This window comes from Malaclemys terrapin, chromosome 1 (assembly GCF_027887155.1).
Source record: "Malaclemys terrapin pileata isolate rMalTer1 chromosome 1, rMalTer1.hap1, whole genome shotgun sequence".
Classification (NCBI taxonomy): domain Eukaryota; kingdom Metazoa; phylum Chordata; order Testudines; family Emydidae; genus Malaclemys; species Malaclemys terrapin.
The window spans coordinates 109,219,648-109,237,146 of NC_071505.1; the positions used below are offsets into that span (position 1 = coordinate 109,219,648).

The 17,499-nt window shown below is 42.7% G+C and overlaps 1 protein-coding gene and 1 long non-coding RNA gene across 6 annotated transcripts in view; one reads left to right on the forward strand and one right to left on the reverse strand.

The window, feature by feature from the left end:
• Nucleotides 1-4,631, reverse strand: part of SLC6A13 (solute carrier family 6 member 13) — a 66,903-nt gene extending 62,272 nt beyond the window's left edge. The window contains exons 1-3 of one of the 5 annotated variants that reach the window (XM_054034938.1): nucleotides 4,577-4,595; nucleotides 3,363-3,437; nucleotides 1,422-1,637 (exon numbers count right to left, since the gene is read on the reverse strand). In XM_054034938.1, the coding sequence (XP_053890913.1) occupies nucleotides 1,422-1,632 (211 nt within the window). In that variant the 5' untranslated portion in view covers nucleotides 1,633-1,637; nucleotides 3,363-3,437; nucleotides 4,577-4,595. Of the gene's footprint in view, nucleotides 1-1,421; nucleotides 1,638-3,362; nucleotides 3,553-4,576 lie in introns of those variants that run through there. The other 4 variants (XM_054034947.1, XM_054034964.1, XM_054034954.1 and 1 more) reach the window with 4 other exon arrangements.
• Nucleotides 4,632-4,732: 101 nt separating this feature from the next.
• LOC128830550 (uncharacterized) lies at nucleotides 4,733-12,418 on the forward strand. The gene is made up of 4 exons (XR_008443602.1): nucleotides 4,733-4,793; nucleotides 4,993-5,079; nucleotides 5,795-5,899; nucleotides 11,976-12,418. It is a non-coding gene; the product is annotated as an uncharacterized LOC128830550 (long non-coding RNA).
• The last annotated feature ends 5,081 nt before the right edge of the window (nucleotides 12,419-17,499 follow it).

Here is a 17,499-nt window from a genome sequence, read left to right on the forward strand (position 1 = left end):
GGGCTGCGCACTCCAGCAGATCAAAGCAAGTTCGATATAATGCAGTTTCACCTATAATGCAGTAAGATTTTTTGGCTCCCGAGGACAGTGTTATATCGGGGTAGAGGTGTAGTTATTAAATGTTCACCTTCATGGCAGACAGGTCCTTCACATACAATGATTTAATACATACATGTTACAGGATCCCATCCCTGCCACACACACAATGAGTACATGACAGGCATCCCTGCAGGGCCAGACGGACATGCTGGGTACCCGCCAGGATGTGTTTACTACACCAGTGGTTCTCAAGCAGGGGTCTGGGCCCCCTGAGGGGCCGCAAGCAGGTTTCAGGGTATCCACCAAGCATGACCAGCATTAGACTTGCTAGGGCCCAGGGCAAAAAGCCAAAAATCCACCACACAGGACCGCAGCCCAGGGCCCCGAGCCCTGCCATGTGGGGCTGAAGCCTGAGCAATGTAGCTTTGTGGGGCCCCCTGTGATGTAGGGCCCTGGGCAATTGCCCTGCTTGCTACCCCCTAGCACCGGCTCTACAAAAACAACAAGGAGTCCGGTGGCACCTTAAAGACTAACAGATTTATTTGGGCATAAGCTTTCGTGAGTAAAAACCTCACTTCTTTGGATGCAAGTGAGGTTTTTACTCATGAAAGCTTATGCCCAAATAGATCTGTTAGTCTTTAAGGTGCCACCAGACTCCTTGTTGTTTTTGTAGATACAGACTAACACGGCTACCCCCAATACTGGACACCGGCTCTAGTTTCATATGCAGAAAAAGTTGTTGTGGCACTGGTGGGCCATGGAGTTTTTTCAGCATATTGGGGGGGGGGGGGGCTCAGAAAGAAAAAGGTTGAGAACCCCTGTACTACACCAGGAGTCCTTAACTCATTGGGAGTTTCCAGGAAATATGCAGATATGCCAGGCCTGTATGCGAAGAACTCCAGCCTGGTCACTGCTGGGAAATCGGCCTCTGGAGCATAGACAGCCAGACCCCAGGCATTTCAGCAAATGGGTCCCTGGGACACAGATGTGGACTCTGGAAACCTCTAGGAAACAAGCTTCCTAGCAGTGGACAAACACACTGAGCACTTGTGGGAAATTTGGCAGACTGACACTCTGAAAAACTGCAAGATGTATGGTGCCAAGCGAATATGGCTGTCTCTGCCCCCCAAGGACATGCATTTCTTGGGCAAGCATAGCATCTCTAGGAATCAGGCCCGCTGCACACACAGGTGTATACCCCTGAGGTGCAAACAAGTTCACTGACCACCTCTTGGAAACAAAGTTCTCAAGTGCAGATAGACACAGAGCAATTCAAAATGCAAGTGACCATGAAGCTTTAAGGCCAATGGAGAACAACGGAGGGAAATCAGTGGCTAGATGGGGTAGCTGATATAAGTGGTTAGAGCTAGGGCTGTACTTACCTCCACCATTCTTGTAACAGAGGTAAGGGAACCTCCAGACGTTACCAAGGCCAATAATCTCCCCAGCCACGGATAGCACATATTCCAGCTTGTTGTTCCAATGGCCTCGTTCCAGTGTTTGATTCTTCTCTTCTTCCTTCTGCTTTTCCATGCCTGGATGAGCAGGTATCGTCTCTCCATTGCTAACTGCCCCAGGGACTCTGTAATCCATCCCACCTTCAAAGGATTGGTACCATTTTTCAGCATTATGTTTACAAGTCATTCAACAAGTCAGAAATTTATAAGAACATACTGGGTCAAACCAGTGATTCATTTAACCAAGTATCCTGTCTTCCAACAGTGGCCAATGCCAGATGCTTCAGAGATAATGAACGGAACAGGGCAATTATCAAGTGATCCATCTCCCATCATCCAGGGTCAGCTTCTGACCATCAGAGACTTAGGGACACCCAGAGCATGGGGTTGCATCCCTGACCATCTTGGCTAATAGCCACTGATTGACCTATCCTCCAGGAACTTATCTAGTCCTTATTTGAACCTAGTTATACTTTGGACCTTCACAGCATCCCCTGGCAATGAGTTCCATGGGTTAACTCTGTGTTGTGTGGAGAAGTACTTATGTTTGTTTTAAACCTGCTGCTTATTAATTTCATCAAGTGACTCCTAGTTCTTGTGTTATGTCAAGGCTTAAATAAAATTTCCTTAGTCACCTGCTCAGTACCATTCTTAATTTTATAAACCTCTCATCTTATCCCCCCCGCCTTAGTCATCTCTTGTCTAAGATGAGCAGTCCTAGTCTTTTTAATCTCTCCTTCTATGCAAGCTGTTCCATACCCCTAATCATTTTTGTTGCCACTCTCTGTGCCTTTTCCCATTCTAATATGTTTTTTGAGATGGGGCAACCAGAATGCATGCAGTATTCATGGTGCGAGCGTACCATGGATTTATATAGTGACATTGTGATATTTTCTGGCTTATTATCTATCCCTTTCCTAATGGTTCCTAACATAGTTATCTTTTCTGACTGCCGTTACACATTGAACAGCTGTTTCACAATGGCTCCAAGAGCTCATCATTTTGTATGTATAGTTGGGATGGTTTTCTCTGCACTTACCTACATTGAATTTCATCTGCCATTTTGTTGGTTTTGTGACTCTTCGCAGTCAGCTTTGGACCTAACTATCTTGAGTAATTCTGTATCGTCTGCAAACTTTCCTACCTCATCATTTACCCTTTTTCCTGATCATTTATGAATGTGTTGAACAGAACTGGTCCCAGTACAGATCCTTGGGGGACCTCGCTATTTACCTCTCTCTCAGGCTAGAGCAGCTGAGGGACATAGACACACACACCCCCCACTAGTTACTCTTGTATCATTCCTTACAATTCCTGATAGGGTATATTATGTTTTTTTCCAATATACTAAAAGCACCTACATTAATCCAAAATAAATCCGTGAAATTGAAGTTAAGGGGTGCTACCTTCTTTATTATCATTTAAAACTGACTCATTTCAAAACACTCCAGTTCTGAAAGTGCATCCTTTAAATATTATTAATTATTATTCGCTACGTATATTAATTACTAATATTATTTGCTATGTATATTACTAATATTATTGGTTATGTATATTAATCTAGCACCCAAAGGCCCCAATCTGGACTGAGGCCACACTGTCCCAGGAGTTGTACAAACGTAGGAGACAAGCCTTAACTAATTTTTTTAAATGTCTTGAAGATATTTTATCAAGATTTTTATACTCCCCTGTTGTAGTTTATAAGGGTTTTTTCCAGTGAGGAAGCTGATTAACTAAGTCCACAAAGAAGTAATGAAATTAACTATATCCAGTTATGTCACATGCACCATCATCATATGCACAAAGTAAACAAACTAACAGAGGGAAAAGTGTTTTTTTTTTTACTGTCAGGTGAAGCGATCTTACCACTGTTACTTGTAAGAAGAGAAGATACAAGTTTTTCAGACAGAAATGTGATTTTTTTCCACGCTGACAGCGTCCCTTTCGGAGAACAAGAACGATCAGTAAAGTACAGCTTCGATGAGGGCACAGTGTGAGTTTCCTCTGCGACAGCTCTGCCTCTCAAAATAGCTGCCTCTCTCTGCAGAGAGCAGAATTCTCAGGGATTTAAAGGTCCAGCTTACAGGGGAGGAAAAGGCAGAGCAGTTATGAAATTATGTGTAACATAGGAGGGGCGACAGCTGAGAATTCCTCCCCGGCCAGTGCCCCTGCTCCATTCCCTAAAGCCATTGCCTTACAATGTCTGCTAGGTGAGGCTAGAAACGAATAGCTGTGAGCAGCCCAAAGCCAATGCTTCTATGCTACTCCCTACAGTGACTCCTGCTAGCAGAGGCTGGGACTGCAGTAGCTGTGGATTCCTGCAGAGCTGGTGCTCATACACTATTTAATAAAGTGCTTCTGCAGGTAGGAAAGCTCACAGCTGCTTTAATCCTATTTGCTCACTGTCCTGCGAAGTTCCCTAGAGAAGTCTTTTACTGAGAAAGACTGGGACTGAATTAAGTGCAAATTCCTACAGTGTTTTCAGAATACTGCAGGGACATATTGAATTGGGGTGCAGATTGTACCATGATTTTGCTGCAGCAATTCATGGGATATTTATGCCTATTCGTTCCCTACAAGGAGTACTAATGGCAGCAAAACTCAGCAGGACGTATCAGCAGAGGAGGAGGAGGATGGCTGCAGGTACTTAGGTACTGTGCATAAGCAAGGATTGCTGAGAACTATTTGAGCAATGGAAGCACATTCCTGCACACAGCATCTGCCATTGATCTCTCCTGTGTCTCACTGAGGCGACTTGTCAAAGCCCCGTCTAATTCTCCTGTACAGCCATTTCTCACAAAGAGCAGAAAAACACAATGGCAACAAATGGTGTTCCCCAAAACTAACCATAAGAGTGGGGGTTCTACCCCAGCATACTCCAGAAGGTGTGCTTGTGTACATACATGTATGTACACACACACACACACACAGCAGTAATGAACACTCCCAAGCATCTGACAGCAATTCCTCAGAAGAAAAACAAATTTTACACACTAGAAAATTATTAAACAAACAGCCAACCACAAGGTAACTTAAGGAGTTTGGAGAAGGAAAGCAGAAGAAAACAGTGAGCCAGTTACCTTAAGGAAGGAGCTGTCAAGGGTCTGGTTGGAGGGAAATGTGAAAGCAGTCGTGAAAGGTACTGGCTATTTAAAGTGTGGAAGAAAAATTCTGCAGTGGTGCAATTCTACACTTTGCCCAACCCACATTCCTTCCCCCACTCCCCCAGGGCTGGACAACAACCTACACATGACTGATTTCATGGCCATTGCAAAAGGGGCTCTCTCCCCAGTCCATGTGAGTGTCTTACTTTCTCCTGGTGGGGGGGGGGGGGGAGGGAAACTGGCTCCATGTGTACCTCTACCTTGCTTTGTCTGTCAGTCTCTCACCCTGTCTACTTCTGTCCCTCTGGCTCCCATTGGTTGTTTCTCCCCCTCTCTATCTACTTCTCTTCCTCTTTCCGTCTGTTACTCATTCTGTCTCTCTCTTCCCCCAGTTCAAGGGACAATAAATGAAAAATTCACACATGCCTGTCAAGTCCATACCAGAGGCAAGTTCATGTTCCAGGCTGCATCAGAAACAGGTAAGACCAGAACCTAACTTACAGTGAATTTTCACTGCAGCCTCTCTAACACAGATTTAAGCCCTCCCTTGGAATGCTAGTGATTGAGCACAACACATGGGCAAACCCCAGTGACCTCTCTGCATGGATTTACCTCCCAATGATGGGGGAAAGTGTGGGGCAAATTTTTAAATCTCCATTATGGATTATTACACTGTAATTATTTCACAAGCAGGATATTAAGATGGCAGGAGGAAGAGGCAGGCTCCAATGGTGGGAGTACATTCCACTAACTCTGCCCCACTCCTTTCTCAGGCCAATGAGCTCTTACTTAGGTATGTCTTCCACTAACAGAAGACGTGTGTCATTGGTGTCTTGCAAGAGAGAGAGCAAGGCATAGCTACAGAACTAGTGAACTGCCACAGATCTCACTCTTAATGGGTGAGACATTAGGAAATATCCCAGTGAGAAATACAAGCTAACAATGAAGAGTGTAGTAGTTAAGTAATTGGGACAATGATACAGTGGATTAAAAGGGGGCAAAATTATAGGTTGCATCTGCTACAGACCCACCCAGGACAAAAAAAAGATGGATTATGGAAAATTTCCTGGAAGTTCTTGAAACCACTGTATATTGTACTCACAAGGGACTTAGCTACCCAGACGTGTATTGGATAATCAGCGTAAATATGCAAAGATGTTCCCAAGTTACAAAGACAACAACTTTATGATCTAGAAAGCAGAGGTCCAGGCAGAAGAGAAGCCAGTTGGGAGGAACAATGGAGGACAATTGGGAAGTCCATTGCCAGTCATAACAAATATTCGACTTGAGCCAAGTCAGGTAAGAATGCACAGAATGCAGCAGAATAAAGGAAAGCAAATTTTCAGGAATTAAAGTATTGAATGAGCACAATGCAAGGGCAAGAGGTATTAAAATCCACAAGCATGGAAGAAGGTTGGAGAAGACTAAAACAAAACATAATTAAGGTACACCACAGAGTTCTGCTGGGAAAAGAACAAGAAACAGTCAGTATAGTTCAGGTACTAACTCAATAGATCTGAGGATTAAAAAAATAAGCTCATTGTTGGAAATAGAAGGAAAGAACAAATAAATACATACAGAATCAGTTAAGGCTTATGGGGAAAAGGTGAGTTCAATAACATATTTAAATGAGTTATACCAGCCAAAGAAGTTAATGGGAATGAGAAGGGCTTTGAACCAATATGTTGGGATAAAAAAGGTCTATAGGGAAAAAAAGAGGAAAGAGATGAACTCAAAATGGCTGAGATACAGAACATTTAAAAATGTCTTCAATAAGAAGAATGAATAAAAGAGGTTCAAACCATCAGAAATATGACTGAAATAACATCATAAAAAAGCAGGTAAAGGAATACTGGAAAATACAAACTTAGAATAAGTGTGTTCGGACAATATGCGTCCCAGCTTAAGAGACTTATTTAGTTATCAAATTTACCAAGATACTGATCCATTTTAAAATAAAGGAAAAGTGGGGAGATACCAGAGGACCAGGAAAAAGCAAATGCGGTACCAATCCACAAAGAAAGGAAAGAGAAGGGATCCTGTAGCTTTGACATACCACTTCTCATTGTGGTATCTCCCAAGATAATCTTGGTTGAACCAGGTTATTATATATAGATTATAGTAGACTGATGTCCAATGGGCACATAGGTGCTGTAGTGACAATTCAGTGGGCAGTGCTCTCCCATCTGAATAACTATTAAACCCATCCCCCATCACGGTATTAGGGGGACTGTGTTACTTGTGATATTGCCTATCAAAGTCTGACAACATATAAATATCCCATAGTACTCTCTGTAGGAGTAAGGGTGTTTGCCCTGATGTCTGAGCAAATTCCATCTCAAATCATTATTCTTTTTAAATTCCTCCTGCCATTTCAAGTGGACACAGTATCCTCTGCTTCCTGTCATCCAGAATTGTTGTGTGCTTTTAAACAGCTACCCCATTTCATCTCAGAAGTAGCTCATTTCAATGGTGAGTGAAACTGACTACCTTACAGGACTATTGTGAAGCTTAATTATTCAGTGGCTTCTATTCTATACAGGTATTTATAACATAGTATCTGAGCAACTTCCAGAGGTGCATTAAGTGACATGACTAATACCTATCACATGTGGTTCATACGCTCTCATCCTCTCCCCAGGGGGAGAATTGTGTGCACAGCAGAGAATTTTGGTTCAACGGGGGGGGGGGGTTGTTTTGGGGGCAAAAAGAGGTGGGTTTTTTTATTCTTCTCTACAGTCACAGATCAAGTCTGATCCAAGAGTAGAGCCTAGATACCTGTCTGCCATTCACCTGCTTTAGGCCCAAGACTATTGTCTCCTCTTTATAAACTTAGGTTGGTTTTATTACTCCTCATTCCCTTTACCTGAAGGTGTTTACAAAGATTTTCTCTTAAATCTGTTCCATTATTCCATTAGCAATTGAAGTTACATTGATTGTGTGGTAACTGTCAGCATAACAACGAACAATAGCTTGCACATCTATAGTAAGTTTCAGAGTGGGGGGAGTCAAAGTGCTTCATAAACACTAAGGGCTGGGTTTGCAGAAGGGCTGGGCACCCACCACTCAAAGTGAAGTCTATAGGACAAGCATACATGAGCACAGGGCACCTGGCTTGCTAACTGTGTGCAAACAAAGAAAGACAGACATCATAACTAGTTTCAGGGAAGTCTCTAGCAGGGTGTCACCGGAATCATGGTTAGGACTGGCCTAATGTCAGAAAAAGGAAATAGTTTATTCATTTGTTTTCTAAAGGACCCATCCATCTCCAGGCATCTAAGGTGCTGTATAAAATTTAAGTATGGGTGAATCAAAGCCAGTTACTCAAATGAAACTGCAAAAGGAAAAGAAACCTTAGAGTTGGTTTCTGGGCAAGGCATAGCAACATGAGTTCCCCTCAGCATCTGCTAGATGAAGTAGGTGCATCCGGTGTGTAGGAGAGTGGGATTTTTCAAAAGTGCCTCAGGAACACAAGTCCCAGCTACTTTCAGCAGCTCTTATGCTCCTTTATCACTCAGACGCTTTCGAAAAGTTTAACCTGTGTTGCCAGAAAAGTGGTTGACACACAATCTGTTGTGGGTTAGAAATTCCTGGAATAAAGAAAATGTTTGCTGTATTTTGCATTTGCTCTGTCCTAATTCCAATCTATAATATTTGGACAAGGAGGGTTGCTACTCTCCCATTCCCACCTCTCCTCTGCAGTTCTGTCCCACTAGTTATCGTTTTTCATGTGTTTCAGAATTATATATTCTTGCAGTTGCTGCAGGTGACTTCCCAGCTGTCAGGACCAAAATTTGCCATTAAAACTATTTGGGAACTGAAAGCCAGGGTAAATGTTATCCATTTCCACTTACCTGATGACCAGTATTCTGTTGGTTATTTCAGTTTTTCAAACTCTGCTAGGCCTTAACTGAATGTGTTTGTAGAAAGAGGTAGTAGAAATGTTGCCTATATGTACAGATGGGCGATAACATACTGACCAATATCCTGCCAGGTTATAGGAACTTGCTTAAAATCAGAAAGGCTAAGACAAAATGAATTATACCTAGACAATGACATAAAAGGCAAAAAGAAGTAGTTCTATAAATACATTAGGCACAAGCGAAAGATGAAGGAAAGTATAGGTCCTCTACTTAAGCAGGGAAGGAGAGCCAATAACGGACAACATCAAGATGAGAGATATTTAATGCCTATTTTGCTTTAGTCTTCACTAAAAAGGTTAATTGTGACCAGATGCTTAACACAATTAATATTAACAAGAGGGAAGGAACACAAGCCAGAAAAAGAAAAGAACAAGCTACAGAATATTTAGATAAGATAGATGTATTCAAGTCATCAGGGCCTCACAAAATTTACCCTGTGGTACTTAAGGAACTAGCTAAAGCAATCTCAGAACCATACGCAATTATCTTCAAGAACTCAAGGAGAATATGCCAGGTCCCAGAGGAAAAGAGAAGAGCAAACACAATACCTAACTTTTTAAAAAGGAGAACAAAGAGGACCCAGGGAATTATAGACCAATCAGCCTCTCTTTAACTGGAAAGATACTGGAACAAATTATTAAACAATCAATTTGTGAGCACCTAGAGGATAACGGAGTGATAAGTAATGGATCTGTCAAGAACAAAGCATGCCAAACCAACCTAATTTCCTCCTTTGACAGGGTTACTGGCCTAGTGAATGGGGGGAAAGAAGTAGACATGATGTATTTTAGTAAGACTTTTGACAGTCCTACATGACATTCTCATAAGCAAACTATGGAAGATGTAATCTACATGAAGTAGCTATAAAGATAGGGGTTGGACTAGATTGGGAGTTGGACAAGATGACCTCCTGAGGTCCCTTCCAACCCTGCTAGTCTATGATTCTATGGATGCACAACTGGTTAAAAACAGTACTCAGAGTAGTTATCCTTGGTTCACCGTCAAACTGGGAGGTCATATCTGTTGGGGTCTCAGTCCTGAGTCCAGTACTATTCAATATTTTCATTAAATTATTTGGATAATGGAGAGGAGAATATTCTTATAGAATTAGCAGACAACCGCAAGCTGGGAGGGACTGCAAGCACTTTTGAGAACAGGAGTAGAATTCAATGGTTCTTTGATGAGTTGATCTGAAATCAATAAAATGAAATTCAATAAAGTCAAGTGCAAAGTATTCCACTTAGGAAGGACAAATCAAATGCACAAATAGAAAATGGGGAATAACTGGCTAGGCAGTCTACCACTGAAAACGATCTGGGGGGTTATAGAGGACCACAAACTGACTATGAGTCAACAACATGATGCAGTTGCGACTATAGCAAATCTCCATCTGGGCTATATTAACAGTAGTGTCATATCTAAGATACAGGAGGTAATTGTCCCAACTCTAGTTGGCACTGGTGAGGTCTCAGATGGAATATTATGTCCAATTTTGGGTACCTGACTTTAAGAAAGATGCAGACAAATTGGAGAGAGCCCAACGGAGAGCAACAAAAATGATAAAAAGTTTAGAAACCCTGACCTATACAAAAAGGTTAAAAAAACTGGGCATGTTTAGTCTTGAGAAGACTGAAGAGAAACCTGATAACAGTCTTCAAATATGGTAAGGGCTGTTAAAGAGAGGACAGTCATCAATTTTTCTGTGTGTCTAATGAAGGTAGAACAGGAAATAGTGGGTTTAAGCTGCAGCAAGGGAGATTTAGATTAATTATTAGGAAAAACTTTCTAACTAGAAGGGTAAAGTACTGGAACAGGCTTCCAAGGGAGTTTGTGGAATCCCCATCATCGGGAGATTTTAAGAATGGGATAGACAAAGACACTTGTCAGAGATGGTCTAGGTGTACTTGGTCCTGCCTCAGCTCAGGGGGTTGGACTAGATGATCTCTGGAGGTCCCTTCCAATCCTAAATTTCTATGATTCTATGTCAGACTTGAGCCCAACTGATGGAGGAAGCAGCCATAACAAGCATATGTGAGTGATTCCTGCCTGAACCAGGACTAAATTTACAGAAAGGCATCCTTATTGCTAGCCAAATTTGAGTTTACCGTGGCAGAGGCTTAATTGCTCAGGAGCATACAGACCATGTAGAGGCAGTTAATTCTGTATGAGTTACTGGTGTAAAAGCATGGATCAAATGGAAGGAGCCGCCTTCCTTGTGGGCATTTGTCTTTATAATTATGTGAACTACCAGAATTCTGAGCCAAGGAGAAACAGAATTTCCACAGTGGAGTGCTGCAAAAACCAGGGGCCTTGCTCCATACTTTTGGTCTGGAGACCATGCTGTGTGTACAGGAAACAAACAGTGATAGCCAGAGCTCACTGGCCAATATGAACACAGACCAGAATGCATCGCAGGGAAATGGCCTATTCTATCCATGGTGAGTACAGAACCAGACAGCCTGCTGCTGAGAATATTCCTGATGGACCAGGTGATTTCTGTGTGTTCTGAGCTAGGTGAATGTATCCCCATTGTCTCCAGTCTGAGCCCAGGATTACAGCACACTGGTGAGAACATTCTCTATGTGAGTAGTGTGAACTTAAAATCAAAGTTCATGTTGTAGCCAGTGTGGGCACAGAACCAGAGTCAACTGCTGAGAATAGCTGCTCTATCCCATTTGGGAACCAGACCAAGAACACAGTGATCTGTGTGTACATGCTCATGTGAGTGCAGCATCAAAACTGGGTTTAAGAAGAGTGCACAAGTGTGTATTGTACATGGGAGAAGCAGTTCAGGATAGCGTACATGTGTGAGAAGAGGACTCACCAGAGCTTGCATGTGGACAGGAAGTAAACAGAGTGCACACACACAATTGTAATACTCGATATTCTATCTTTGCTTTGATTTCCACTCAGTATTGTGTCGATCCCCCACTAGAATACCAGCCTCATCCTCAAACCAGCACTTTCACCAGCTCCTCCCTACACCTGCCTTCTCCCTCCATCAGCCAGATAACCCCTGGAGTCCTTGCTAGTCCACTTCTACACAAACTGGTAACCTGAATTAACAAGGCTCCATGGCAAGATGTGTAAGCAGTGTAAGCCTCCCAGTCCTCCAGCAGTCAGACACCTTACCACATGAACATGGACAGGGCAATGTTTGTATATTTTCCATAAAAGACAATTAACTCCAATAATTAATAGTTAACTATTGATGGTGAACCAGAGAATATGCCTCACACCAAATGTGGGGATTGTGTGCCATGGAAGGAGGTCACTGTTTGGGGTAAGTGGTGGTAGCACTACAGTGTAAAGGTAGTCTCAGTGCTGGTTAAGAACTGGGCATATGCAAAAATCACCTGATAATTTTTTTTTTAAAGGTAAGAAATGTGACCATCTATTGCAATAGGGACACTCCTCCTTTCTCCTCATGTTCTGTTCATCTACTCTTCTAGACATCAGGATTAAACAAAGGCAAAGACTACAAATGAGAACTGGGTTGTTTACAGTAAGAACTAGAGCACAACCATCAACTGGGTGTTCACCTTCCCACCTGTGCAAGGGAACTGAAGAGTTCTAGGATGACCGTATCTTAAACAGTTGGGTTTCCACCTCTTCTCCTGCTTCTTCCACACAAAGCCTGCAATCTAGTCCCAAAAGACTAACAAAGATGCACAAACAGGGCAGGAAGTAGTGAATTATTTTAAAATGTTTGTTCAGACTCATTTACAGATGCTTGAAAAATGTTCATTGTTAAGTCAGAGGATTTACTGAATGAACAGAAAACTGCCCCAACTACAGCTGTTTAAAACACAGAATTCCCATCCTACCAGAAAATCCAATATTTTGTTTTCTTGCTGAAACTAAATAAAAAGTCAAAATATGAAAAGTTGTCATGGAAAGAAACATTCCAACAGTGTGGAAACATCAAAATGAAAAAAAAAACTGGCATTTCAAAATTGGAATTAGAAAGTAAAATGTTTGCAATATCTCCTCAAAAAAATTATTTTTATCAAAACATTTTCCTGTGAAAATTTTTTAATTTTGACAAACCCCACTAATTAGTTGTGCAAAATTGTAAGTAAAAATAAAACAAAAAACTTTGACCAATCTGGCACTGAGAAGGTGACAACAGGATCCTGGGGCTGCCAGAGGAACACAGGTAGGAGCGCAGTGATCCATGCTTGGTGAAGTGTCAGCAGAGATTTCAAAGGGGAGTTACTGAGCTTGGTCTTGTCACATCCATCCCTGTCAGGTTCATCAGAGCTTCAGTGCAACCCCTGCAAACATCAACTTCCAGCTGCTTCTTGTCAGGAACATTTTGTCTCTGCTATTTTGATCTGACATTTGATTCCAGCTCAAGGTACAGAGATGGGAGGAGGGAATAAAAGGGGAGCCGGGTACATCTCCTCAGTCTGTCTGGTCTCTTGTGCATGGGAATACTGCAATAGGTTCAGAAAGTAAGAACTCCCCTCACATGCAAAGTGTGTGCTGAACACTCTGTACTGATTAGATATTTGATAAGACACAAGAGTTGCCAAAGCTCGAGAGAAACACAGATTCCTAAGGGATCATCAGAGGTAGGATGGATCTGTCCAGAACCAGGTGGCGCACTATGTCTTGGGTTTGATGCCACACCCATTTGTAATTCCAATCCATTCCTGAGCCAGGGATAGCTTGCTACATAATGTTGTACTCTCTCTTTTTTTCTCCCAGGGTTAGGAGGTGTTTCCTCAACACTTTTAGGTGAAAAGTCTTTTATGGTTCCTGATAATTTCAGGAAGTTCTCTCTCTTCCTCCTACTTGTATATCATTCAGAAAGTGATAAGTACAGGGCCTGAGAGAGAGGAGCCTCAGCAAGGATCAGGATGGTGTCATAAGGAAGACAAAATAATCCACTCCAAATTACAGGGGAGATGGCAGTGAAATTCTGGGACCATCGTGTGCAATAGACAGAACTGTCATCAGAAAACCATGTGCAGCAAAGCACGTGTGGTTGGAAAGACACCGACATTTCAATTATACATTAAAATACTTGCCTTCCGTCAGATGGTGCCGCGATGCCACTAAACATTACTGTGGAGGAGACTCAGTCTTTGAATTTCTGGCAAGCGGGGCTGGAGCTCTGAGTCAAATGACAGTGTCAGTCTCTAGAGACTGCTGAAGGTGTAGCTTGACTCAGTCTGCCACAGACAGGAGGTGCAATTTGCACAGCAGCTGTGGAAGATACTGCTGCTTACTTTCCTCAGCCACATAGCAAACTGCAATCATGCACCCATTATCGTACTCAGGCACAATGAGGTAAAGGATGGAGGAGTAAAAAAAAAAACCAAACACTGAGCCAGCCAAGCCTTTGAGTATTAGCATTCACCCTAACTGGGATCAAGGGAAACAGGAAAGACTTTGATTCTGTTTCAGAGTAGCAGCCGTGTTAGTCTGTATCCGCAAAAAGAACAGGAGTACTTGTGGCACCTTAGAGACTAACAAATTTATTATAGCATAAGCTTTCGTGGGCTACAGCCCACTTCCACTCTATATGCATCCGAAGAACATATATTGAGGAGCTATATATACACACATACAGAGAGCATGAACAGGTGGGAGTTGTCTTACCAACTCTGAGAGGCCAATTAAGTAAGAGAAAAAAACGTTTGAAGTGATAATCAAGATATCAAACTGTCTATACTGGGCTATCACTTCAAACGTTTTTTTCTCTTACTTAATTGGCCTCTCAGAGTTGGTAAGACAACTCCCACCTGTTCATGCTCTCTGTATGTGTGTGTATATATATATATATATATATATATATATCCTCAATATATGTTCCACTCTATATGCATCCGAAGAAGTGGGCTGTAGCCCACGAAAGCTTATGCTATAATAAATTTGTTAGTCTCTAAGGTGCCACAAGTACTCCTGTTCTTTTTGATTCTGTTATTTACCTGGGACCCCTGCAGTAACAATGTCTTTGATGAAGCGCAAAAGAGCAAACAACACACCTCGACATCCCAGAACGTGCTGCTGCAGCAGGGACTCTGCTGACAACCCAGAGACCGCACCTGTATCTATCAGTTCCTTTCTTACGAAGGGCAAGATGCTAGTTTCACTTAAGGAAGCTGCTGCATGGTCTTCGCTCATGAAACTAACACGATACTATTTGGCTAACTCTTGTCCAGTATCCCAATCTTACATTCCTGGTTAAAAGTTATTGAGAAGGCTGTGCTAAGACAACTCCCAGAGCACCTTAAGTGCCTCAGATCTCCTTAACCCTTGTCAGTCTGGATATAGGACAGCAATTACACAGGTGCCATTGGTTGATGATCACCTCCTGGCAATGGATGAAGATCATGTGTCCATCCTGATGTTAGAGCTATCAGCTGCCATGAGACCAATGACCATAAGGTATCATTGAATCACCTGTGAATAGCACCAGCAATAGATAGGGCTGCTCTTGGGCAGCTCCATTCCTCCCTGACCAAGTGTTCCCACAAGTTGGCATGAGCCACTTGTCCTGAATCAATGTTCTGTCCCCCTTAGAGTGCCGTTATTTGGAGTTTTGCAGGGTTCCATCCCATCCCCACTCCACTCCTGTTCAACATGTATATATGGCCTTTAAGAGGGTTAGCGAGGAAGTATGGGATGCAGAATGATCAGTATGCTGACAACACCCAGCTCTTGTTCTCTGCCATGCCTGACTCTGCCAGTGCTGTTGAGCACCTGGTCACATTTGGAGATTGGGACTTGGAAGAGAGGCAAGCTGTTTAAAGCTCAATCTGGATATGGCTGAAGCGAAGTAGTGAGTAGATGGGACATTGATTTATCACACCCCACTTGGAGGATGTGTCTACCACCAGTCACTCTCATTCACGTTCTGGGACTAGCGTTGGAGCTCCAGCTATCGGCAATTGACCATAGAACAGCTGTGCCTCATAATACTTTGTCCATGTGTCTGGAAACAGGACACTGCAATCTATTTACTGTGATTTGTGCCTTTCTCCAGTGCAGAGGGCTGACCACTGATGTCCTATCAAGACACACCACTTACCAGGCAGGCCACTACCTTCTACATCAGTTTTAGTTTCCAAGTTGAGTTAAAGTGCAGCCCCATGTACAGGGCATTGCACTAATCCAATCTTGAGGAGACAAGTATTGCTTTGCTCTATGAAGTTCTAAAAGGCCTGGGAGGTGGGGTCCTATCCTCTTCAGAAATGGCCTCCGTGTCCCCAGGAAATACTGCCACAGCTGCAGTCCAGCGGAGGCACTCAACTTGTCGTTCCCACCAACCTATGGTGCAGCATTCATTGAGAGTCCTTCAGCTTCGGAACCATTTCTCCACCTTGCACTGAAACAACCAAGTGTTGATTTTCAGGGCATGCTGCAAGGCCTGCCTTTTTACCCAGGCCTTTAAGAGAGGGAAGGAACGTTTTAGTATTGGGGTTGAATTTTTATTGGGGATTGCTGGTGGCTCTCACTGAACTAGCCCTCATTTCAAAGGCACCCAGAGTAAGAGACATCTTTTTATACGTCTCATTAGATATTCAGATAGCTGTTTCCTCATTTGTATCTCCGCTGTTCATTTCTTTGCTTTTGGCATGTGACTTTACATTCATTTGTACTGAAACTCATCTCTCTGCATGAGACTCGCTGTTCTGAATCTCTCAAGTCATTGTGCAATTTCCAGCTGCCATAGTGCATTTGTTATCCTCCTGCTCTGGCGTGATTAGAGTTTGATAAGGGTTAAATTTATTCTCTCTCCCATGTTGACTGTGCTTGCACCAAGCAGGGATCATGTTTGGGTTGGGGTAGGTAGTTTGAGTATGTTCCTGTGATTGTAGGAAAGTAGGTATTGAGGGAGCTTGCAATCCTTCCCATTTTCATTTGCTTTTCTAAATAAAGGAGCCTCAACTCTTTATAATAAAACAGCCAAAGCTTCTCAGCCTTTCAGCCTTCACACCATTTTCCCCAAAACAAGTTATAAAACTGATGATTTTAAAAATTGCTTCATTTTCTCAAGTAGAACATGGAAGATGAGTGAACTTGTCTGCAAGAGCTGAAGACCGGAACACCCAAATCACTACACACATGGAAGGAGAAACCAGCAACTCCTGTAAACAGCAACTCTTAGGTTTCTTTGGTCTTCCTACTGTGTCCATTTTTTAGCAACCTTTGTTTTATTAACTTACCTGGTGACAAGAGATGGTTCTACCATAGCCACAATTGGCAATCACCTATTGCACAGGGCAAAGCAGACCGTTACTCTAGGGCAGAAACTACTTGTGTCAGTGGACAAAAGGGTTGGACATTTTCTAGTTCACTTAGAGCAGGGAAAAAACATAGGGCAAGAGCTGACTAGATGACTCTGTCCAGGTTAATTTGTAACAACTTCTCTGTGTAAACAGCTGTGTATGCAAGGATTACCCACCATTAAGGCTGCACCAGCTAGAGCAAGTTGGTACATGCAGTATGTCTTATCAGCTGGGTCAAGTGTTCGTGTTTACTAGTCCACATTAGCTGAAGGTGCAGCCGCATCTTTCCGACCTTGAAACTGCCATCTGGAGTTTCCTATACTCCTAGCTGCATTCTAGGAGCCATTTTATCTTATCTGCCTCAGTGTACCATAATGGGGAATGCAGGCCAGGAAATAGCTTTTTGCAGTATTTCTATTAACCCTTTAGGGTCCATCATTTTCCTGTTGGCCTAATGTCCCAAGCTCTTCTGTGAATGCTAGAAACACCTATGCAGTCTTCATTGTAATCTTGTGGTTAGACAGGAGAACGGGAGATCAGAATCCTCATTTCTATTCCCAGTCACTGAGACCATAGTCAAGTCAACTTAACTCCACTCTGCATCAGTGCGCCGATCTATAATAATGGGTGTAATAGACAACCATCTCAGAAAGCTGTTGAGAGCCATGTCAACTCAGGCTAGGCTCTCATAACTAAGCAGATTCGGGCTGTCAACATTTAGGTGAGACTTCTT